The sequence below is a fragment of the Rhamphochromis sp. 'chilingali' genome (genome assembly GCF_963969265.1).
Source record: "Rhamphochromis sp. 'chilingali' genome assembly, chromosome: 22".
In the NCBI taxonomy this organism is placed as follows: Eukaryota; Metazoa; Chordata; class Actinopteri; order Cichliformes; family Cichlidae; genus Rhamphochromis; species Rhamphochromis sp. 'chilingali'.
This window is the reverse complement of record NC_137950.1, coordinates 16,793,619-16,818,937: the sequence shown is the minus strand read 5'-3', so window position 1 is coordinate 16,818,937 and position 25,319 is coordinate 16,793,619. Positions and strand designations below refer to the sequence as shown.

Sequence of the window (25,319 nt, the reverse complement as noted above, 5' to 3'; positions counted from 1 at the left end):
GTATCACTACTTAGGCTCCGTGCCCTGCAGCAAGCAACTCAGGGAGGCAGTGGGTCAAAAAGCACATCTTTTCAAATGCCATTCTGAAAACAATATGTCCCAGTGTGATTAAAGTAACAAATGTGCTCCAAGTCCTTTGGCTTCATTTAGAGAGCTGTGCAGAAATGTTGCCCTGTGTAATCATTCTGCTTACAGTCAACCGGTGAGAAGTCGCCCTCCCATTACATTAAGTAGCAAAGTAATAAACAAATGGAAAAGGCACGTGGATGACAGATGGGTGAGGGGGAGAGAAGAAGGAGGTAGAGGTGTTTTAAGAGATAAAAGGGAAAGAAGAAAGAATGAGTGAAAAATGGAGGGGGGTCAGAGGAGAAAGGTTGGGTAATACATAGACCAACAGTATGGCCCCTGAACGCTAAGGTAGTGTATCTTAACTGTTCTCTTTCTCTCAATGATAGGATTTTAATTATTAAACTGCAGACTCAAACAGAAGTGTTCACACAAACATATTACTCAAAGGCAAGTCTCCTTCTTTTATCTGAGGAGTCTTTCCCCCTACTTTCCCCTCTGTCTTTAACTCTTGTCTTCCCTTCAATCGTTTCACCCTTTATCACTCATCCCCCTGCCTCCTGTGGCCACTAGGGGGCAGTAGTCACATGAGTCAGAGAAATGTCTTCTGCAGCATCAAGATACCAACATCAGTCACTGCCAGCGCTTCATAGTATTTTTGTAGCTATGTGTCAGAACCTAAATGAACCAAACTGGGTCACTGGTGGATCTCCAAATGGTAAATGATGAGTCAGTGTGTGATCTCATTTGTACACAGGTAGTACTGCAGGCTGTACGTGTTCACTAACTGAAAAAAATGATAGTTGTCATCATATTTTGGACATGTTTGTTGAAATTTGTTGAGATCCATATTGATATGGAGGACTCAGTTTCTTAATAGGCAGTTAAAATGTATTTGGAACTGGGCTCTCCCTTACTAAAAGATTATGAAATCAATTTTTAATGCACAGAAGTGTTGGTTCTTCACTTAGTCCACACATCCATATAGTTGTAAGATGCTCCCGACCTTCTTACAATCACATGAAGCTAAAGCCTGCCAGACAATAGCAAGACATGGCATAGCCAATCACCACCTTTACAATGTGAAAAAGAATGATGTTAAAGGTTTGGTCTGAGTGGTAGTTGCAGAGATGTCCGTGGATTCTCGACCTTGGGTAGTCATTGACTGCAAAGAATTTTTAAATTAATAAAAAAAAAATCCTTCAATTAAAACGATGTAATTTCAACCCAGAACTTACAAAAATGGCTGTAATTCTTAAGCAGTTAATTAAATACTTTTGATAGACCCCTTGAATTAAAGCTGAAAGTCTGCACTTTAATCACAACCTGATTGCTTGATTTAACTTTAACTGATTGCCTGTATAGTATGGAGACTCAAACCTGTTCATGTAACTGTCAGTGGGACTCTAAATGCTATCGTGTTAGAACGTAGCATGCTATAAACAAGTGTATAAAAGCTTTCCATGTACTTTACACTTGTGTTATGTTGCATATTTGATTTTTTCCAGGCTTGGTTCAAACTTGAAGGTATGTCAGAACTCTGCGAAGAGCATTAAAGAATTTAAAGGGTGATTTTTCTGCCATTGTATCTTCCCCTGACGAGGTCCATTTACTCTGACAGCATGGAAATATTATTGGGCTTGCTGCTTCTTTAGATTGGATGTAGAGATGGAAAGAAAGCAGTTCCTACAATAAAGTAAATGGATCATGATTTAAAAATACAGAACGTTTCCACTAGGTGGACAGACTAGATCACAATGTGAATATGATTTTAGGGTTGAGCTGTCACTTTGATACAACGTGCATCTAAAATAAGCTGGACATGACTTCAGCTAATCCATTTGTATTTTCTGCTCTCATTCAGCTAATCTTTCCACATTTTCTATTGTCCTCACATTTCTTTTTATGTGGGTGCCCTAACCGAGCTCCTATCAGCTCCACGGCAGTCACACTGCTCAACACCCACACCAATAACAGTTTTGGAAAAGCGAGATTTAATCCCTTATTGCTCTGTAGCATTTATGGATTGAGTATTTCACTCTTGACTAGAGGGCAACATGAATTTGGCTCAGTTTGTTGTTTTTGTTGTTTTCCTTTTTTTTTTTAAAACAGCATCAAAACATTAGACCTGTGCAACAAATGGTTCCAGTTTATATTCTGCATCTGTGTAAATCCAATCAGAATCATGCCAGCAGCAGATGGCTACATTCCCACATGCAGAGAAAATCCCATTTTGGCCTGATATTTTCAAGAAATTTCAAAGCAAAGGTCAAAAGGTTGCCAACCATGCTTTTGGAAGTGTATACTGTAAAAAAAAATAAATAAAAAAGGATTTTGTGGAAAAACAAAAATCAGGAATGAGAAATGTTATCCAAAGCCTGAGAACTGGTTCGGTATTTGCTGGCGCGGACTGTTTACGCCTTTTTTTTGCAAGTGAACGAAACAAAGTGATTAGATCTCAGTCCCACAGGGTCACAAAGTCTGATTTTCTGATCCAGTGTGCGTACAGAGTCAGACACAAGTTTGTGGATGTTGCTCTAAGCCACCAGCATCTGGCCTATTGTCTGCTTCCACGGCTGGCTGCCTGATTAGCTGCTACAGTATTGCAAAGCTAGGCAGAGAGAATTAGCTGTATGTGTGTACGCGTATGCTATGCACGTGTGTGCAAGAACGAGCAAGAGAGCATCTGAGTGATTGTAAGTGCGAGTGAATGAAGATGCTTGCCGTAAGAGAATTTGTGTGTGTGTGTTCTTCCACTGTGCGTTTATGAGTGTGCGTAGGTGGGTGTAGAAAATCAAGTTCTCTGGAGTCTGCAGCTAAAATTATAAAAATTACACAATGCATCACAGATGGCAAGCTCTGTGTGTGAATAACACACACACACACACACACACACACACACACACACACACACACACACACACACACACACACACACACACACACACACTAAAGTGTGCGTTTTTTATATCCTGTGTTCTTTTTACCTTCAAGGAACCCAAAACACACACTGAACAAAATCACTTTTCTGAAATCTCCTGGCTTCCTGTAGTTTGAAGAATACAGGAGCGGCGTAGTATGAGGCAGGTCGCCGGTGTCAACATTTCACAGTAGCTAACACACTGTGTGACTGATGCAATCAGCTTGATGTCAAAGCCGCTGCCACGTGGCTGACATGACACTCAGCTGGATAAAGCGAACACAGTGAGGTCCAGACTCACGCAGGAGGAAATATGTTGTAAGGGACCCTTCCTATCAGTGCTAGCGGTCAAAGGTTGGAGATGGAACATAGCAGAGTTGCCCGCATTCATTTCCTGGAGACTTTTTTTTCTCCGCTGTGTATCACTGTTGGTAAATGCTGCATTGCTCTGTAACACCACAAACAGTAAAGTGCCAGGTAAAGATAAGAGCTGAAAGAAATCCGCTGCTACAGTTCTGTTCACGCTGCTATGAATGACTGCTGTTAAAACATGAGACCTACTGAATGTTTCTTTAATGAATTAAATGATGTATTTGCAAGTTCAACATTGAAACTGGCCGCGTGGTTACAATCATGATCATGGAAATAACACCGAGAATTTTATCTGTATAAGCTTATTTTAAAGGTCGTTGCATTATGTTCGATTATTTCTGATTATATATCATCACAAACCTTTTGTGAGAAACGTGAACTCTTCAATAACTCCTTTTTGTTCGTTATTACGCCGTGCTACTTCGTGGGTCTTGTTACCGTTAATTTTTAGAGCACCAATTTGTGTTAATTCTGCAGTTAGTGAATGAACCTAGATATGCAGCTTTTAGAGGGTTTGTGGCAATTGCTGTTTGTAACCATGTAAAATACATCCAAGCAGTTATGTAACATTAAAAAACAGAAGAAGGTTAGACCAATATACAGTACTTAAAAAATGTATTACACCTGTCATAAAAACAAGAAAAAGAAAGCATTTTATATCTTTCAAAAAACATATTTAAATCAAAAAATTATTGAATTCATGGAACTAAAATGTTTTTTACGCCCCAATTTGAACCGACACACGGGACTTTCAAGCATTAAAACTAATTTTAATTAAACAACTGTAATTTTAAAAAAATAGTGCTTAACTATTATTTTTGCTTTTTTTGTAAAAGAGCAACTTTGAATATTCATGTATAAAAACAATACTTAATTTTGCATTAAAAATATGTTAATTAAAAAGCTTGAGGATTCTCTTGAATTCATCATTACAGACACATAAAATGTATTTAATCAATGCTTAGGAAGCTGTGGCATAAACCTTATGTTGGATGATGGTCTAAAAGATTTGCACTCTACAGCATAGATAGCCACTATTAATTCATAAGATTGTGCCAGTAGAGTGCGAACTGGGTTGTTCGTTCCAGAGACAATAAGCCACTGCTGCAAACACATTGAAAGCAAAATACATTCTTTTTTTGTAATATAATCTGTGACGCTAACACAAAGCTAGCAGCCAGACACCCCCAGACTCACAATGATGCATAAGCTGATTTTAACCCAAGCCCAACCAAAGAGCCAAAGCTTGATTTTCAACGGGTGAGAGAGGCAGAGATGAACATGACTGTAATGTCTCGTCACACTCCACACAGCAGAATCAGAGTAAGCACAATATTTTTCTGCGACGTTATCTGAAGGCTGTTTTTCATCACCTCTGATATCAGATTTGTGGTAAAATTTAAATGGACTACTACTAAAAAAGATCTTCCATGTGTCTAATTAGATACAGAAATTATATAAGAAAATATATAAGATTAAAAACTAACTTCCTATAGTAAATACGTAAAATAAGTAATTTCTTTAAAACAAGTAAAAAGTAATGTGTAATAGATTCCTTTTATGAGTAACAACACTGCTTGATGACTGGTTGAGACATTTTGACACAACTGTCCAAAAATGCTAGGAATTAGTTTTTTTTTTAAAATTAATTTAAATTAATTTTGAGTGAGGTCAAGTTAATAATTTAAAATTTATTAAAAAACTGGCTTATATCCACCAAGATCTTCAAGGTCAACTTAATCAGTTAGTCTAAAACTGAAAAGTTAGAAATTTAAAACTTAGAAATTGTCATTCTTACAAGTGTGGCGTGTTACCACATAGAAAGTACTGTATAAAGATTTAAAACATCATGTAACATCTGACCTCTGACCTCTCCTTCTAGGTCAAAACATTGATCTGAAGGTCAGTTATAATAATGCTATTTAGAGCTATTTAAAACTATGTTTCTTACTGTCATTGTTTGTATTGACCACACATATGAGTTATAAGGATTCTTAACAACACATTACTTTGGACGCGCACTCTTCTTCATTTAAATATTGTTAAGAGTAAGAGAACGAGCTGAGGGATATACTTAAGTATAATATTATAAGTTATTCACGTCCAGTTATTTGCAAATCAATACCTATTATCAATTACCCACTGCTACATAATGTTTGTGTAATCAAAGTAAAGATCTGCCATGCTACTCTCATCTGATTTTTGTGCGTAAAGACACGTAACCTTGATCATTAAAGCATAAAAAAGCACTGACACAAAGGGATGAGCCAGTGTTATGTCTATACGTAACAGACAACTTACCAAAGAACTGATTTTAAATCTTTAGGTTTGTAATTAGTAACAAAAACACACCGTTTGTTCAAATTTTTGCACCGACAATGTGTTTCCTGAAGAGCTATTATTTGAAAACGTGGCATATTTTGGCAGTGTGCAGTGAATCCTTAAAAATTTTATGAAGTTCTGTCCTTAAAATGAAAAAACTAGCACAGGACCTAAAAAATGCAGCTGGCCCTTCAGTGAATCCATCTACTATTCACTGAAGCCTCATCAGAAATGGTCTCAGTGGAAGGTTGGCAGTCAAGAAGCCATTCTTAAGGAAGGGAAAGAACCAAATTACACAACAACTGGACTCAAAATCAGTGGCAACAGGTCTGATAAAGAGATGAATCCAAATTTCTGGTTCAGTTCATCATCAACATGGAGACTCTGTTATAGTTTAGAGCTGCATTTTGGCTGGTGGTGGGGATGTTTTCAAAACTGATAGAATTATAAATGCGGAAAATATCGTCAGATTTGGAGCCACCATCTGGAAAGCACTTGATTTTCCCAGCAAAATATAAAAATAAGAGATAGTTTAAGTCTTTTACACACAAACCTTTACTGTGTAACTAACTTGATTGATTTGTGTTTTTGTTGCTCTTTGCTCTTATATTGTTCTGCATTTGTTTACTTGTGATTCCATTTATTTTACCCTCACTCACTAATATCAGCTATTGAAAGCGAAGTCGTACAGCACCACCCTAAAACATGCAACATGCACACACATATCTGAATATTTATGTATTTTTTTCCCCTGTTATTGTTCAATGTCTTTTGTACGTCCTGTCTATTGTTGAAAAATAAAGCATGGAAAAGAAAGATTAGCTCTAAATAGCTTTTCTTTTGCTAACTGCATTATTTTAAATTTGATATTCTCAGGTTCATTGTTCCTGACTTTAGAGCTAATATGAACGTTTTCAAAGCCTGACAAAATTTACATGGAAAGAAAACACCAAAACGATAAAGGACACGTGCAAAAACAAGCTGGGTATAACAAAGAAGTACAATTTGATGTGCGGCGATGTACTAACCCGTGGTCATAGTTGTAATAATCCTGTGTGTAGTAGTCATGGCCAGGATCGATGCCAGATTCCATTGATAGTTCCTGTTAGATTGACAGATCTTTGTTAGAAGCTTCACACACACACACACACACACACACACACACACACACACACACACACACACACACACACACACACACACACACACACACACACACACACACAGATAATTTGATAGGACATGACTACACATACATACACACTCATAGTGATGACTTTGACTGCATTAAAACTTCCACAAACCCATACTCCAACAGACAGACGCCCATAGGGATTAAATAAGTACTGAAACAAGAGAGGGACTGAGTACCTCAGGTCGGAGCAGAGAAGGTCGGAGAAGTTGTTGCGTCTACCAGAGGGACAGAAAAGTGGTGAATGGAAATAAAAAACAAGCAAAATGGAAGTATTTCAGCGCTGTCCCTCAGAAATGTGTACATCTATATTAGAAACATAAAATCGATAGCTGATGCCCTGCCATTCAGCTTCTCTAGAAAGCTCAGGATCCAATGTATGTATATGCTTTCATTTGATGTTATCTGTCAGATTGTAGGAACATGGGGATGAGGTTTTATCAAGCAGCGGATATAACTTCTGAACTCAATTTAAGCTGAAATTGAGTTTGAAAATGCATGCACTGCACAAGTGACTGGATGACTCTTTATAGGAAGGCTAGACCGATGACATGTATTTAACAATGGGGACGTGGCAGAAATGTCCAGGATGTCTAAAGAGCCAACTTTTTGGAATCTTAAAAGAGTGGGTAAAGTTTTTAAACATATATTTAACTTCAAGATTTCCATGTACTGTAGTGGCCTTTTTAAATTATATTTTATAAAGCCAGTTACATGCACTGTGTACTGTAAATGCTCTTTCTTCTTGATAGCATCAAACAGAAAAAAAGATGGAAAGCAAACCAGGGCATAAATGTAAGTGAAAGCGTGCAGACATGCAACGACAGCATGCACACCCAAGACACCTACCTCATGTTGTCCATATCCACGCCTACAAGATCAAAGAGAGCAAAAGTGAGCCTAATATTACCAAGAAAACACACTGCCTGGGCTATAGCTCTGTCTTAACATACATGTCAGTGCTTTGATGAGAATCTTTTCTTCCTGTAAAGGAAATTTTTAAATAATAAAAAAAAAAAAAAATAGATGAGGCTTACTGGAAATATTTCACAGTGAGTGTAAATTAACCCAGTTTCCAGGAAGGAAGCAAGAAGATGAGATGCGTCTAAGTGATTGTATGAGATTTTGTGTACGTTGAGAAAAATGGATAATGGACGACGACTTTGTAAGAAACACAGCCAAATGAAATAGAAGCCATTGTGTCATCCACGTCTATTGTTGTTGTATCTTTGCAAATATTGTGATTAGAGATTTACGAATGCAATTTCACATCTCATTTGCAACTCATATGAAGTCATTCTGCTGTTGAGAATACTGTTAATGGTGTATGTCAATATTAACCAAAGAAGTAATAATCATATTTCAGTAAATGTGTAAATTTCAACTATTTTAGCAACTGAGTACATGGGTACTTATTCTCAAGATCAGCAAAGACTTGTGCATGGAAACACACAGGGAAGCATATACTGCAGGTGATACTGTGGTGGCCCATGCAGTGCTGTGAAAAAATATCTGCACCCTATTTGATTTCTTAGTTTTTTGTGTGTCACAAAGATAACCTGAGTGAATACAAAATGCTGTTTTTAAATAGTGATTTCATTCACAATGGAAAATGCATGATTCTAATGATTCAATTACAGCAAGTCTCCCAGGTCTTGAAGCAGCTAAGCAGCTCCAAACATGACACTACCATCACCATGTTTGACTGTTGGTGTGATGTTCTTTTTATGAAACGCAGTGTTAGCTTTGTGCCAGATGTAACAGGACCCAAACCTTCCAAAAAGCTCAGGTTTTGTCTCGCAAGTCCACAAAATATCACCTTAAAAGTCTTGGGCAGTGTTGGGGAGTGACGGAATACATGTACCGACATTACGTATTTAAAATACAAAATATGATACAGTTACCATTTTAAAAGGGGATACTTAGAATACAGTTACTTTGTTGAAATAAATGGATTACACGGCTGTCTTTTCCTGTTTCATAAGTTAGGATATCCCTTCTCTAATTCTGGTAAATCCACACATTGCTGGAAACCCAAACAAAACACAAAATAAGAGGCTCTAATGTAAGCGTCCTGTTAATGTTGGTGCTGTCAGCTACAAAATGGACCTGAAGCCAACACAACAGAGCCGGGGCAGGAATGCATATGTTACTTGGAAATTCCGACACCACTTCTTATTTAAATAAGAAAGGAATGGCAGAAGTCTGAGAAGTCTTCAATGCAAAATCTGTTTGCCAGCAAACAAGCTGCTCTCAGAGTCAAAAGACTCCACCTCCAACCAAAAGAAACATCTGGAAGTAAGTTCTAACTAACGTTAGCCTACTGTAACTACCTTGTTTTAGTTGTGGGAGCTACCTGAGTTTTGTGACACTTCAGTAACTTTGATGGACTATTGCTGTTTGATTTATTACTATTACTGAAGGCTGCTACACTGAGCTATCATAGACTGCATACTGTTAGACTTGATGGATAGCATTAACAACCTGCTAGCTGCAAATAATCGTGTGCAGTTCTGAAAGCAGTCGATGAACTAACCTCAGCCAACGCCAGCTAACAATGTTAGCTCAGTGTCGAGTAGCCTTCAGTAAAAGTAATAAATCACACAGCAATAGTACATTCATGTAGTTGTAAAAAGCATGACAATATATCCAAGATATCCAAAGTATTCAGATTACGTTACTCACACGGAGTAATTTAACGGAATGCATTTTGGGGTATGTATTCTGTAATCTGTAGTGGAATACATTTTAAAAGTAACCTTGTCAATCATCCAGATGTGGGGAAGAGGTGAGCAACTAAAGAGTTAGATTAGCGTTCACTCCGGGGTGCTGCACCACATGTGTTTGCTAGCTGTTTCCCTGTGCTAAGTTAAGCTAATCATCGACTAGCTCAACCATAGTGATATCCTTTTTTATGTAACTTTTCATACTTCTTTTTTTGTATCCCTACAATAACAAGTTCATATGATTTGACAGAAAAAAATAAACACTCAGAATGTCAACAAACATGCAATTAATTTTACTGTACATCTGACTGAATCCATCCAGCAGCTAAGTTGATTATGTATGCGCAACAGCTTAATGATGTTTACAGTACTGTGAAATTAATACTTGTTGCTATGAGAAAAATAAAATTAAAGACAGTATGACAAAGAGAGAGCAAGAAACACCAACTAAGAGAGAAGTAGATACATTGAAGGTAGCAGACACTTTAATAAGGGGAGGCAGGAAATGTGATTAAAAAGAAGGAGGGTGAAAAGCAAAAAAGAACAAATACAAAGAGAGAAATGAAGAAAAACAGTCAATAACCTGTCTGGTCTGTCTTAACTATGCTGCACAGACTGTACAGTCATGTGAAACAAAGGTAATGCTGGCAAAATGAAGACGTATCACACATCAACAAGCAGACTTTTGGAGGACACATCACATTCTCCTGTCTGCTCTTCAAGTGCAAACACATGCAGGCATCCACACAAATTGGTAAATCACTCGAGCATCTCATTAATTCATTTTAGAATTTCAGATGTGCCTCTTAAACACACACAGGCGCACGCCTTCCAGTGGGTATCAAAATGCGGCTAAAATACGAAGCTGAGGATGTCGGATGGGGCGGATTACCGCTGATGGGCGTATGAGCAGACAGGGTAAATGGGTGAGTGAATGGAAGGAGAGATGAAACGGATGGTTTGGGGTGATCTACGGGTTCAAAATGTAATGACCCTTTTCACAGTCACTGTATCTTAAAGTGTGTGTTTACTGTCTACGTTTGAGCTGGAATCAGAATATGCCTCCCACCATGTGTAGCATAATCTGTGTATGTCTGCGCATATTTCTGTGGAAGGATAAGTCTATTTTTCTTGCCCTTATTGCTCTGACAGACACATTATTAGGTCCTCTCGAGACAAAAAGGCACAGACGGCTATCTGATCTCCACCGTGCACACAAACATACACACATTTGACATGATTGACTCTCGCTCTCCATGTCCTCTCCACCTTGTCTCATAGCGTGTATGAGAAACAGGAGGGGAGAAATATTAGCTCTTAAAGAACAGACTCAGACTATGACACCCAATAACAGCCTCTTTTCTCTTTCTTCTTAGGGCTCTATACTCAATGTTTCTGTTTCACCCTCTATTTCTGCCTTCTGCACCTCTTCCTTCCTCACCTATTTGTCCTTTCATTACAGTCACATGTTATGTAGAAAATACCAGGTGTGGATGAGAAAGCAGGAAAGTGCCCCGGTGAGTTGCAAATATGGTTGCGAGTTCAGGGCCATTACAGATATTGTCTTAAACAATTTTCCTATTTGCATTATACTTATTCAGCACTTTAACAAAAGCTTCGAGCTGCAGTGCCAAAGTCGTTACATAGGTTTGATTTTATTATTTTGAGCCACAGCATCTTGTAAGGCCAACGTTTTTAAAAAAAATTAAAGCTGGTCAGGTAGTCGAAAATCTAAAAATGTAATGCCACTGGCTCAATTCCTCTGTAATTCCACAGAGCAAAACATCAAAACTACTTGAATTGCTAATCAGTGTTGAATATGTGAGCAGTGTTTTAGATGTCTGGAGTCGTGCTCAGTCGAGTTATTTTTATAATCAGAACAAAAACAGGTACGTTTTGTTACATTTTAGGCGATGCGATAATTCTTTATCAGGATCAGGAACGTGTGACATCATCATGATGGTGAAATTTGAATGTAGTGGTTAACACATTTGCCTTACAGCTGGGAGAGCTCTGCTTCAAAATCCGATGGTGACACAAATGAAATGTGCTTCTAGTGGTCTCAGGACCAGATAAATGGGATGGCATAAAGCTTCTTTTAGCTTCTCCGTTATTCACAAGAGGTGGATGGATCTGCGTATTTGATTTGGTAGATTTTTACACCAGGCACAACCCTCCTAGGAATTTGTGTCTGCTCCTAGTCTTAAATCGGGATCATTCATATGTTAGACGAACATGTTAACCATCATATTATTGAGCCACTGCTTCAGGAAGCACATTCAGTATACAGTCTGAGACAAATCAACACGCATATCCTTTGGAGGTCATCGTGATTACTTCTTGAGAAATAAAGGAGCAGCTGAAAACACCTGACAACACTTTAGGTTTTTTTCTAGACGTATAGTCATGGATGAAAAATAGTTCCAAAATGAAAGTAGACCTGGAAGTCGTGTTTATTACTACAACATCATTTAGAGTTACTTCTTAAATGTCACCTGGTCATGCTGTTAAAAAACAACAACTTTCTTTTAGTACAGCAAAAGAAAGTTTCTGTTTCAGAACTGGTTTCGAATATCTATTAGAGTATGATTTTTAAAATAATATAAAAAAAAAAAATCTTCAGTGGTGAGTCATACTTTTGGATCTGCCATTATCCTACTGAGCTAACAGAGTCCTAAGTCTGTGACACTAATATTGCGGGAAAAGATGGAATAATTGTAAGAGTCTGGAGTGTTAAATTCACCCTGTGACAAATGAAACAGACTTTAAATGCACAAAACTCTAAATAGCTTAAAAGACCCCAGTAATACTAGTTTGAGTTTGTGAAAAAGGTGTCGTGTACACATCACAACATTACATATTTAAGTTTGTTCTTTGCAATATTCTGGTCTAATTCTCACTCATCACTCTGAGCCAACCTCATATCTACTTAGAATTAAAGTCAACACCTTGTTTTTTGGGATTCACTTAAAAAAAGTGATGTAAGGTGGTTTCTCATGACTATGTTAAATAATTTCTAAGAAATTAACTGTTTTATTTTAAAATGTTAATCTTAATGAAAAGCTAAAGATAACTAGCCAAAACGCACGCAAAAAATGAGACTATTGTTGATTTAAAGAATTATCTTTGGGTGGATTAGTACATATTAGTCTTTTTTTTTTTTTAAGTTGCTCGACTCATTACCCGAACATTGCTTGAAATACCTGTAAAACTGATTTATTTATTTATTTTTGACTAATATCTGTTGCTGCTTCAATATTTGCCACATTGACAGTGCTCAGTTTTGACCACGGAGATGACTTTTTGGTTTCAACTCGGTACCTACATTCTCAAATCAAATTTTTAAATTGGTAAAAGAAAACAAGAATGGTAAACAAACTGAAATGAACATAATACACATCATATTTCTTTCTTTATTTTTAATGTGGCACTGCTATTTTGCAGTGACAACACAGCTGTGTGGCAGCTTGAGTTTGGCAAAGTGCAAAACGAGGGATCACTTCAATGTAGCCCAACACACATTGTGTTAAAAATAATGAAGGCTTACACCGAAGCATTACTATTTCCTTTGTCGTTTTCAGTGGCTATTTGCTGCTTCAGTGACACGGACACAGACCTGCGACTTTAAAATTACACCAGACTCTCAGTGGCTGTGTCTCACACCTCAGTTTTCAGGTAAATTATACATAATTGCCGAAAACAATACACTTTCTTAAAGGTGTTTGTTCTCCGGCAAAAGCGCACAATACGAACTGAAAGGCTGCAAACAAAATGTGTCTGTGAGACAATGAAGATATGCTGTGTGTGTGTATGTGTAAAGACACGCAGCAGACTGAGGGTGAGAGCTAATCTTGACATAAAACATTTCCAGCCCAGTCAGCTGAAACAGTAGCTCCTGCAACCCGTTTAATGCTGCTGTGTAGATGTGTGTGCATGTGTGTGTGTACATATTCACACTCCTGATTATGCAAAGGCTCTTGTGTGAATGTGTGATTGGGCCTTTGTTTTGGATGCACACAGCCTTTTATTAAATCAAATCTTGACAGTACAACACTCATAGCGGAATTATGTGCTGTGTGCTGGGAAGAAAAACGCACTGCTTAGAAACAAAAATGATGACAAAAAACCCAAACAAAAACAACCAAATTTGCAAACTCTGTTGCGACAGTACAGCACGAATCTACAGGAGGAAAGAGTTTGACATCTCACATCGTAAATCCTCTCATTGTGCAGAAATACGAGCATCAGGGTTTGTGATTCCCTTAGACTTGTTGAAACTGTCAGTGACTTGTGAAATCTGCAGCTGACAAAGCCAAAAAAAACCCGACAAAATTTGGTGTCACATCATAAGAGTCATAGACAGTCAACATTTTTCAGTTCCGTCCATGTCTTTCAATCACTTGTGTTAACTGCACAAAAGTGCATCCCTTGTGAATGGAAGGGAATGACCAAGTATTTACAACACACACTACTACACAGTTTTCAAACGATGCCACACAGCAGCATTTGGCATAAATTATTCAATTGATCTGTTTTTCTTGGCAACTTCTTCATGTGAGACTGCCCAGTTAGGTTTCACGATTCATTCTCCAAGAATGACTCACTCTTTCTTGCTTTAAAAAAAGTCATACTTGATTTAAGTTTGGCTAATTTCCCTTTCAAGATTATTTTCTTGGCCGGCGTTGCAATCGTATCACCATAGTCACGTCTAACTACATGCATTTGTCCTCCTGTATAACACATGGGAGCTCCTCCAATGTGTATTAACAGCCACTTTTGGACTTGAGTTTCTTTTTAGGGTAGGAGGACAAAGAGGGAAAGACATCTGTCAGTGGGGCTACTGATGAGCTTAGATTTTATTGATGTAACTAAAAAGATAAAAACCTCCTAGAGGTTTAGTTAAAAGCAGACATTGGTATCATGGCAACCCATGGTCATGAGCTGAAGCCATATCTTTGAGTTAGGAGAACACAAACTTGAACTGAAAATGGCTTTTTTTTTTTTCTCCGCATGGTGAAATGGTAGATGTGCAAGTGTCAAAGTCAAAGTGAGATTTGTAAGAGCTGTACTGGAAACAGTCAGGAGGTGCACAGGGATGCACATTTGTACAGCTTTATGATTACACCTCATCAGAATAAAAGAAAGTTGTACCCACTGAACTGGAGAATGAATACGATGACACATTGTGACACCTGCTATATGCTACTATGGTGATGTCGCTGGCTCTACCTGCTCCTTCCTTTCTTTCAGGCATAATTTTAACCTCAATTTTATTTGGGACTTTTGGCTGCTCACTTATTTCCCAGAGGATCATCACAGCTGGCTGGGATCTTCACCAGGATTTTCAACAAATCCCTCGCACAGGCGACTGTCCCACTCTGCCTGAAGTCCTCCACCATAGTCCCCTTGCCTAAGAAGCCCCACATCACCGGCCTGAATGACTACAGACCGGTGGCACTCACCCCAGTGGTAATGAAATGCTTTGAGAAGCTGGTCCGCAGACACATCACAGCAGCCCTGCCCCGCAGCCTGGATCCACACCAGTTTGCCTACAGAGCAAACCGATCCACGGAAGACGCTGTAGCCACAGCACTCCATGATGCATTAACTCACCTGGAAGAGCATGGTAGCTATGTGCGGATGCTCTTCGTGGATTACTGCTCAGCTTTTAACACCATCCTTCCACACAAACTGGTGGCCAAGCTACAAGACCTGGGGCTTCCATACAGCACCTGCATGTGGATCAATAGCTTCCTCTCGGGCCGTAGACAGAGAGTCAGAGTTGGCCATCACACATCCTCAGCCCTGAGTCTCAGCACTGGCTCACCCCAGGGCTGTGTGCTCAGTCCACTGCTCTACTCTCTCTACACACACGACTGCACTCCTCGCCACCACAGCAACATCTTTGTGAAATTTGCAGATGACACCACAGTGGTGGGGCTCATTTCCAAGGGAGACGAGTCTACGTACAGAGACGAGGTGGAGCAGCTGACGTCATGGTGTAAGGCCAATAACCTCCTCCTCAACACTTCAAAAACCAAAGAACTCATAATAGACTTCAGAAGGAAAAAGGCAGAGATCCAACCACTATTCATAAATGGGGACTGTGTAGAAAGGGTGGCAAGCTTCCGCTTCCTGGGAGTCAATATAGAGGAGAACCTTTCCTGGAGTGTGAACACCTCCGAGCTGCTGAAAAAGGCCCAACAGAGACTGTACTTCCTGAGAATTCTCAGGAGGAATAACATCACACAGAGACTGCTGGTGTCCTTCTACAGAGCCACCATTGAGAGTGTTCTAACTTACTGCATATGCATCTGGTACACTAGCTGCACAGGGGTTCAGAGGAAAGCACTCCAAGGGATCATTAACACCGCCCAAAAGATCACTGGCTGCCCTCTCCCCACACTGGAAGTTCTACACAACGCCCACTGTTTTAAAAAGGCCCAAAACATCATAAAAGACACCTCACATCCTGGCCACTCCCTGTTCGAACTGTTGCCCTCAGGCAGACGGTACAGGGCAATCAGAGCAAGGACTAATAGACTCAAACACAGCTGTTATCCAACTGCAATAACACATCTGAATACTACAAAAAAAATGTCCATCACGCCACTCTTGTGTTAATCTATGCACGGTCTGAAGCATGTGTGTGGGAATGTATGTGAATGTTTTACTGTTATATCTTATTAGTATTTTAAGTATTCTATCTATTTTATTTATTGAATTTTATTGTTTTATTTATATTTTGATATTGCTAGGGATGATGCAATGATCGGGGACCATTCTTAATTTCGTTGTTCTCATGACAATGACAATAAAGTTTCTGATTCTGATTCTGATTCACACGTTTGATTTGGCACAGATTTTGTGCTGGGTGCTCTCCCTGACCCATTTATACAGCGCCAATTCACAACAACAATCACCTCAAGACGCTTCATACTGCTATATAAAGACTCTACAATATTCAAGCCGATGGATCCCAGGATGCAACGCACCTGGTAGCACTTTGATCATTGTTGTTCAAAAAGACTTGGAGCTAAACTCCTCTTGCTTGTCTTCCTAGGAAGCAGTTTTTTCTTTTTTACCTACCTCCACCACCTCCATTTCTTTTTTCTAAGTTTAATCTTATTCAATTTGTTTTTTGCTTTTTAACCCCACCATTACGTGTATGTTTCCTTTAATTTTTCAGCTGTGGAGTAAATTACAGGCCAATAAATGCCAGTATGCAAGCTTCTTAAAGCACAGCATTCCTCATATAAAGCAAGTGAATTATTGTGGTTTCTTTTTAATATGCTTCAAGACTTCAAGCACTGCACATGTGAATACTTCGGCATAGTTTTCTGGCACATTTCCACCAAGACGAAGACAACTTGCAACTATGCTTTCATTGTCAGTCAGTATATATTCCATTTTGCACATGCCCATGGCACTTCTCGCTCCTCCCAGAGGCATTTTTTAAGGGAAATCATGCAGGAAACACATACACATGTGGGGTTTCTAACTTTGTTTCTGTTCCAGTTAAACTAATGTAAAGCAGTAGAGTGAAAACTATCTAGAACAAGTTCATCTGAGGACAGTTTTTAAGAGATTGCTGTTCAAGTATTAATGCGCTGAATAGCTTTATTTATGCCTGCCATTGAATATATCCTGTGTTCTCAAGTCATGTAAAAGTAATTTCAGATTTTCATAAAACAAAAATGTCTTGGAGCCTTTGGTAGCACCACATATTTTATTGAAAAAAAAAAATCTAATTTTTTCGGCCTTTTTTGTATTTTTCAATTTATTCACACATTAAGTACCCAGAGAAATCCGCCCTCGAGAAACCCTCTAGAAAATCTTTGTGAAAAATGTAGCAGATATTGTTAACAAAAACATCAAACCGCATGAATGTTTTAGATTTATTTTTTAGTTTGGCTGTTCACCCATCTGCATAAATCACAACTGTGTCCTTGAAAAAGAAAACAAGGCTCATGACCTTATAGGACATTAAAAGAGGCTGGGGCCACTATGGATGAGCAGACAACATGGGTCCAGAGGTAACAGAAAAGACGCAATTACCTAATGACATGAATCGACTTAAGGAATTAACGAGAGATGTGGAATGACAAAGAAAGCTGGGAATCAACCTGAGGAACTGAAGACAAATGAGTGTTTTTTTCCTGTTTAAACACAAACTATCAGCTAAATGAGAAAAACACACAAAAGAGATAAGAATGTGGCCACGATTTGAATTCCTTAAGTTGAAACAGTGTAAAAAGACCAACCCTGTCTCCTAAAAACCACGATCAAGAACAGGTAATTTGCAACAGCAAGTATAATAGTATTTTTAGGAACTTACTATTGCCATTGAGGTTTTTTAACAGCTGTTTTGGCTCTGGCAGTAATTTGTTAGGTTAGGGAACGTCTGACACAAGGGTTACCACAGCAGGCAGCTCCACATGTCTGATTTGGCAGATTTCTGTAACACCAGATGCCCTACCTGATCAACCAGGGATTTTTGCAAAATCCACTACACCAGTGGGGTCTAAATCATTTCAGATCATGGACCACATAACGCCTACTTTACCACACCAGAAACCTGCCCTTCTGTCTGTTTTAATGTAAGAAAAATATGTATCATGTCAACAGTAAATCTCAATTTTTGGAGAAATATTGCAGTAGTAAAAATGAAAAAAATCTGTCAGCAGACTAATCTGGTTGAAGTTGTAGGAAAATGTGTAAAATCACAGAAAAAGTTCTTTTAGATCACTGACTGGCCTGTAATTATAAAACAGACATTTTTTATTATTTTTTGTCAAAATCTCCTATTTTATTTTACTTTATTTACTGTGAAAATTTCTTCATAGTACATAACTGTATTTTAATTGTTTAGCGATTAGTTGATTACTTTGGTGTTGCATGAATGACCATTATCGTTAGAAAAAGTTGTAAAACATATGAAAATCCTATTTAAAATCCAAAATGTGGGCCCTCAGTCACATCTTCTAAAGCTGTCCAGTTGGCTGGATTAGAGTCTTTGCCGGGCCAATTCTGGCCCCCTGGGCTTAATGTTTGACACCCCTGCACTACACTGTGGAGCCAACTTGACACACAACATGACAATACAGACAGTCTCCTTACATTATAGGAGCAGATGATACAGGAAGTTTATTCACAGAATTACCAGAGTCGACATCGCTGTCAATTTACTTGAAGCAAACAAGATAATTGCAAACACAGTCCAAACCCTCGAAACCACTGCCCCTTAGCAAGCCGGCAGCCTATTTTACATCCCGTCCTGTTTTGCAAGAACAGTTTGAATTTACATCGCCTTACCATCAAAAACAGACCCATTAGGCCACCTACGTTAAAACCATGAACAGGTAAAATATAAAGTATACAGTCTCATTATAATAAAACGTCCGTCAGTGAAACTTTGGGTCGTGGCACAGATGCTACTTTGACACATACCACCCAGGTAAACATTGTTAGAGACAAACAGCATCTCCCCACCCCCATGCACCCTGATGGTAGCAGCCTCTCTCAGCAGGAGAATGAGCTCTCCTGCACTGAAAAAAATGCTCGGGGACAGTCTGAGGAAACAAGAGATAGATCTGGGTATTTATTTTAGTCTAACAATACCTCTGTAGCTACCTATGGGGCGGCAGATCATTAGAGGTTAGTGAAGCTAACTTCACTCATCCCCCAAAACCTTTCGTTTTTTCAGCTTTTTTTTTTTTTTACTTTTTGTGAAAAGTTATAGTAGTGTTTTTTTTATTTATTTGCACTTTTTTCTTTTTGAAACATTTCTCTCCTGACATGGTGTCTCTTCTTTATATGTCATATTAGTAGCTTCTGTAATATCATCTTCTAATCCTGCTGTAAATCCTCTTTTTAATGGATGGCTGGACGCTACACTTCATTAAGGACATTTTTCTGATCACCTTATTAGAGCTGGAAGACTTTGGACTATTTTAAATCCTAAATAGTCCCTGTTTGTTTGCTTTAGGGATTTTCTTTTGATGGAGCCTAGAACTGGGAAGGTACTTCAGACTTAACAAGGAGACAGGAAGATGGTTTTAATATTGTGGCTGGGCTGTGCATATGAAACAACATTTTTAGGAGACTTGACAGAAAAGGATAAACAGTGCACCGCTCGAATTAATAGAAAAGATGGAAATATGGTTGCAGACAGCAGCCTACTGATAGGGCAAGACAGAAAATGTAATTGTACAGGGGAACAAAAAATGTCACAGTAAAGATGACAGCACTTTGTAACTGTGTAACAAAGAATAAATCAAATGGAAAAACTCAATTTGGCAGTAATTGCATCAATCAATAAGCATCACTGCTTGTTGCTCTGTAAGAGCATAAATACTGCAACAAAATTACCCATTTGAAGACAAAGAATCCCCGTCCGGCAAATATCAATCAAGGTTGTCGGAGTTAACAATGTTCTTCCTTGTCTGATTTTCTTTTTCACATCTGATACGTCTGTAATCAACTTGTTTCAAAGTTCAGAGGGAGCGTTGAAGCCGAGTCCAGCTTGTAATCAGTTTCTCATTACAGCAAGTGTCTGTCAACAACTATGTATCTCGTTAAATATCAGTGTGTGAAAAACACAGACTCCTGCTGACCGAGCATAACTTTTGTTGACATTTATGTAATTGGCTTTACCTGAAAAATATACTTCACAAGTTTTGTTTCAATAACGCCCATCAGCGAGAATTTTAACCTTCTTTTTTGTTCATAGCAAGAACTTTCAGCTGAGAGAAAAATGATTTTTCTTTTGCCCGTAGAGTTTACAGTATATGCGGCAAAGTTCTTTTTCTGATGGTGTTGAAGTTGAACATCCGTTCCCTGACAGCTTTATGGTCAACTCTGCAGCAGTGTGAAGAAATTCCAGAAAAGGAAAGGCTAGAGCATTGTTGACTGAGAGGGGAATCGCTTCTCAAGCTCTTCAACGATGGAGTTCATGTTAGGGTTGGGCTGAATCTGTGGAGGTGGAGGATCTTCTCCTCCTCCTCCTTCTTTACCACTGTCTCCCCCTTCTCCCCCTCCAGCTGGTAGCACATCCAAGGAATCGAGAGAATCCAGGGAATCCATGGAGGCCCGGCTCTTCCTTACCTTTTTTAGCGGAATCTGCTTCTGATCTATCTGGCTAAACATGTTGGCCACAGACTTCTCAATATCTGCTATGTTTTGGATGTTCTTTAAGATTCCCTTCAGCTCTTTTCGGGGAGGTTCGGGTTCCACCGGTAGGGGCGGCGGTGGTGGTCGGAGGGACACAGGCCGCAGAGCAGGCACCTCTGAGAGTGACGGGAGGACAAACATGGATGGATGGTGGACTGAGGGTGACACTGGGGGAGGGAGAGGCGGAGGCGGTGGCGGTGTAGGGGGTGGAGGAGCCTGTTTTTCTATATGGTTACACTTTATGGATGAAGCTGGAGAGCCAGGAGGTTGGGAAGGAGGATGACATGGAGGAGGAGATGAGGGGGGAGGAGGAGGTGGAGGAGGAGGAGCAGAGGTTTGAGGGTGCGGTGGTGGCGGTGGAGGTGTTGAAGGAGGATCGGGAATAAACTCTAAGTGGACCTGAAGTCTGTCTTCTGAACCCTGATTTCCTGTTAAATTTGCCCCAAAGCGCCGCAGCACTGGAGGAGTTGGCTTATGACTTGGCGGAGGGGTCCCTCCGTCACTCTGAGTGACGATGATACTTGGGGGTCCCTCTGTATTCTGAGGATTCTGGACACTCTGGGTGGGGGCATGCTTGTAATGCTGAGGAGTTTCTGGCAAAACAGAAAGTAAAATATCAGGTGACAGAGATCCTCGGGAGTCTCTGTTTTGCCTTTGTCTCATTTCCTGAAGTGCCTGTTGCTCAAACTGTCTGGCTTGTTCTTTCACTGTCAGTTTGGGTTCCAGACTTGGACTTCCCATTACGTCTGAATCCAGCCCACGATCAAAGCCTGAATCCAGGCCAGCATCTTTACTTTCTTTGAATTTGGCCTTTAGGAGCTCTAGCTCCCATTGAACGGGATCCATAACTACTTGGCGCCTCAAAGCGTCATACATCTCTCTTCGATGCAGTCTTGATGGGAGGGTCCAGCTGTGTCCACCACCTGATCCCCATCCACTGTCACTGCCGCTGTAACCACCAAACCCCACATCACACACGGGAGAGCTGAGCCTCAGCCAGGCCTCTCGAAGGCCTTTCCTGGAAGGGGAGAAATTCCCAAGAAGATCCTTTCTTCTTTGGCTTCTTCCAAGAGTCTCTGGACTACTCAAAGTCCCATCCTCATGGTAGATGGGATTTTTAATAGTCAGGGGGTTTTCATCAGAAAGAAAGGTGATGTTGGATTCAGATTTGGGGAAATTGTGGAGCACTCCTCCATTAGCAACGCACTGGCGATGGACCGCAATCGCTCTAGTGGCAAAGTCTGAGATCAGACGTTGGCGGTCACTTTCATCCAAACTGCCACCACTCCCGCCAGCACCACTGTGGTTTGAACGGCTGGTACATGGATAGAGGGGGAAAAAATGAGACAGAAAATGGAATGAAAGAAGAAATAAAAGAATTACAGATAAAATATGAGGGACAAGGGTAATAATGAATAGGAAAAATGTAGCTATATAAATCAAAGCTAAATGAAATGGAAGAAGGATTGTAGCTGAATGAAATTTAAATGAAAGCACCAATAAAACAATTACACTGATAAAAATAAAATGAAATGTTTTGCAATGAGAAGAGACAACAACAGAATCAAGAGGAAGGGTAGAAAGGCAGATAAAAGAGGACGGTCTGCTAGACCTGAGGTTGGACACGTGTAATGACAACACACCTCACAATAACAGATAAATGTAGAAAAGATCGGGAAGCAAAGGCGGAGGGATCTTAAGAGGTAAGATGTTTTTATTTCGGTGCTGTTTTTTTTTTTTTACCAGGGGGCCAAAAGATGGAGCACAAAAAATAGATTTGAATAACAAAGGAAACTAGATTTTAAGCACACCACAAAGACGTTTCTGCAGCACTGCTATGAACGATGCCACATCTGACGGGGGGATAGATTACTGTGTCATGAGGCGTTGAGAGTATGCAGATTTTCTTACAGCAAAGGACTGGTTACGTTCTCTTCTCTCTAACAAAAGTATGTTAATCAGTGAATTCAGTAGTGTTAGTTTGTGACAGCGACGAAACTCTGCAGACTCTTGGTGTCCCATAACCATACAGCTTTAAAAGAAAATCTAACGGTTAACGCATTTGCTGTGAGATCTACCAACCTACCATGAATATAAAAAAAAGAATAACTACTTACTATCCAGGACAAAATTAGAACAAAAATGTCACACATTCACAGAGTTACACTCCTCGTTACAGACACAGCTTTCAACATCCTACTCACTTTTGTCTGTCAGCGGTGGATGAGGTTGGGTGGAAGAGAGTAAATGAAGAAGATGATAAGATGTGAAGAAGATTAGATAATTAGATAAAATTAATAAAAAAAAAACATAAAATGGTCAGAGTTGTGAAAGATAAGAGCTCCAGGCAGTTTTAGAGAAACTTCATTTAGAATAATCTACAACAGAACTAAAAGACTGGATTATTACCCCCCCCCCCCCCCACCACCACCACCACCACCTTTTTTTAAATAAATGAGACCAAGATCAAGATAAGAGATCTTCAGAACTTAATACATCATTGTTAATCAATCTTTGCCTAATTAATACCATTCTAAGTGCCAAAAAGAAAGCCTAACCATCCAATCTATCTAATGCTCACTGGCTACTGACTTGAGATTGACAAGGCAGCAGCCAATGATCATGCAGTGATGTCATTGTAGCATAGTCTATCTTCTATACTTCCTATGGCTGGAACCAGCACGCTTTAAAAGGCGGAACATTTTCTTGGAAGGCTTGTTAGTTTCAGCAAACAGCGTGGCGTGCAACCACTCAGCTACTGGACAGGGAATACACTTTTTCCCCCGGTGCCTGGAGGTTTCCAGGTGGTCACTGGTTTATAGGCCTGTGTGACAGAGGCTTTATGAAGGAATAATTTGGTCAGTGTCTATAAAACATGGTAGCAGATCAGAGACAAGTAGGGGAACACTGGGATGCTGTTTTTTCTTTTTGTTTTTTTAATATATCCATTTATTATATAACTTTTCTGCCCTGGTTGTGCTGCTGTTGAGTGTTAATGCAGTCTTCCTTGTTTTTATGGCATTCATTTACCTTTAATAAATACTTTACTATTATACATTAAGGTATTTACTATATACTAAGATTTGACAGCTGCTTCAGGAATGGGGGCTGCAAAAAAACACCTTAAACACATTTTAGTGCTCGTCTAAGATGTACTGAAGCATTTCATTAAAAACTTTTATTTTGATGTTTTGATTAAAAAAATGTAAATAATTTACTGCTAATTTCTTTAGTTATTGCTATGTACATAAAATCATAGGGTATTATTCTGTAATTTAATTTCTTGGCTGAAATTAAGCTCTTCTCTGCTACCTAATGGCCAAGCACCATTAAAGAAAAGAAAAGAAAAAAGTCCTGTATCGCCATGGATACAAGGGGACATTATGCAAATATACATATTTGAACAAATCTGGACTTATTCTACAGATCTGGTTATGTAGCCAGCCCAAGAGATGAAATATGCTGTATCACTTAATAATGTGACTATTAATTTAACATTTAAAAAACATGCTTCATTTAATGTGCTGCTAATAATAAGTTAAGAACACCTAATTTTTCACAGGTAATTGAAAACAGACATTAAAAACTAAGTCTGTCAAGAGAACAGCCAAAGATAATTACATTTAAAAAAGCCTTGAAAATCAGTCTACTGAGCAGTTTGATAATGGGCTTTAATTATAAATGTGCAAACTTTTGCACTTTGCCGGGTTTTATGGTTTTTAGAGATTCAGTGCCTGCAAGAAGGCAGAGATGCAGATACAGTAGTATAGATGTGGAAGTATTAGGGAAGAAATCCTAGTAAACACACATACACGCACAAATACAGGAAGATCCCACTTGAGTTAAACACGAGCTGCAGTTTATCAATAGAAATAATTATCGCCCGGGGCAGTCTTTATAAATTAAGGGACACATTTATTTCAATTATCTCATATCCAAGTTCATTTCAGCACACGTTTTTCAGGGAATCGCTTGGGCTTTAATCATCTCACATCCACACACACACGCACACAATGACAAACACACATACAGTTGGAAATCCCTTGCTGTCATTAGCAGATAGTTTCTGCTATCTTGCATATGAATTGCTCTCATGTTAATGGGAGTGGGGAGGCATATCAAGGACAGGCAGGAAACCAGTGATGCATGTAATGCTGATAAGAATTCCTCTCAACTTCTCCTTAACGCTCCAGTAAGGAATTGTAAATGAACTATCTGTGTGCCTTCAGTGTATGTGTGCATGAGCAAGTCAGAAAACTTTTAGATAAAAGTTAATATGGTGTCTGTACGTACAGCTCTTATTAGAAACTTGTTTAACCAAGTCAAATGTATCAAACTAGTAACAACTGGGAATAAATTAAGCACAGTCTGGTATAAAACCGACAGAAATAAGGGACCTTTTAAGGCCACACGGAGTAAATGAGCAATAAAACCTTTTAGTTTTATTGCCCATCTAGTGAGTCGAGATAGAGGACAAAATTAATAAAAACTTAAAGTAATTTCACAATAATTACCTAAAAGCCTATTTGTATTGCTTCAGTTTACTGTC

The 25,319-nt window shown here is 39.1% G+C and overlaps 1 protein-coding gene across 1 annotated transcript in view; it reads right to left on the bottom strand.

The window, feature by feature from the left end:
* Positions 1-25,319, bottom strand: part of LOC308390715 (protocadherin-15-like) — a 240,722-nt gene that overhangs the window by 9,326 nt on the left and 206,077 nt on the right. Inside the window, exons 35-37 of the mRNA XM_080872975.1 lie at positions 7,722-7,743; positions 7,052-7,090; positions 6,709-6,782 (exon numbers count right to left, since the gene is read on the bottom strand). Coding sequence (XP_080729101.1) covers positions 6,709-6,782; positions 7,052-7,090; positions 7,722-7,743 — 135 coding nt within the window. The remainder of the gene's footprint in view (positions 1-6,708; positions 6,783-7,051; positions 7,091-7,721; positions 7,744-25,319) is intronic.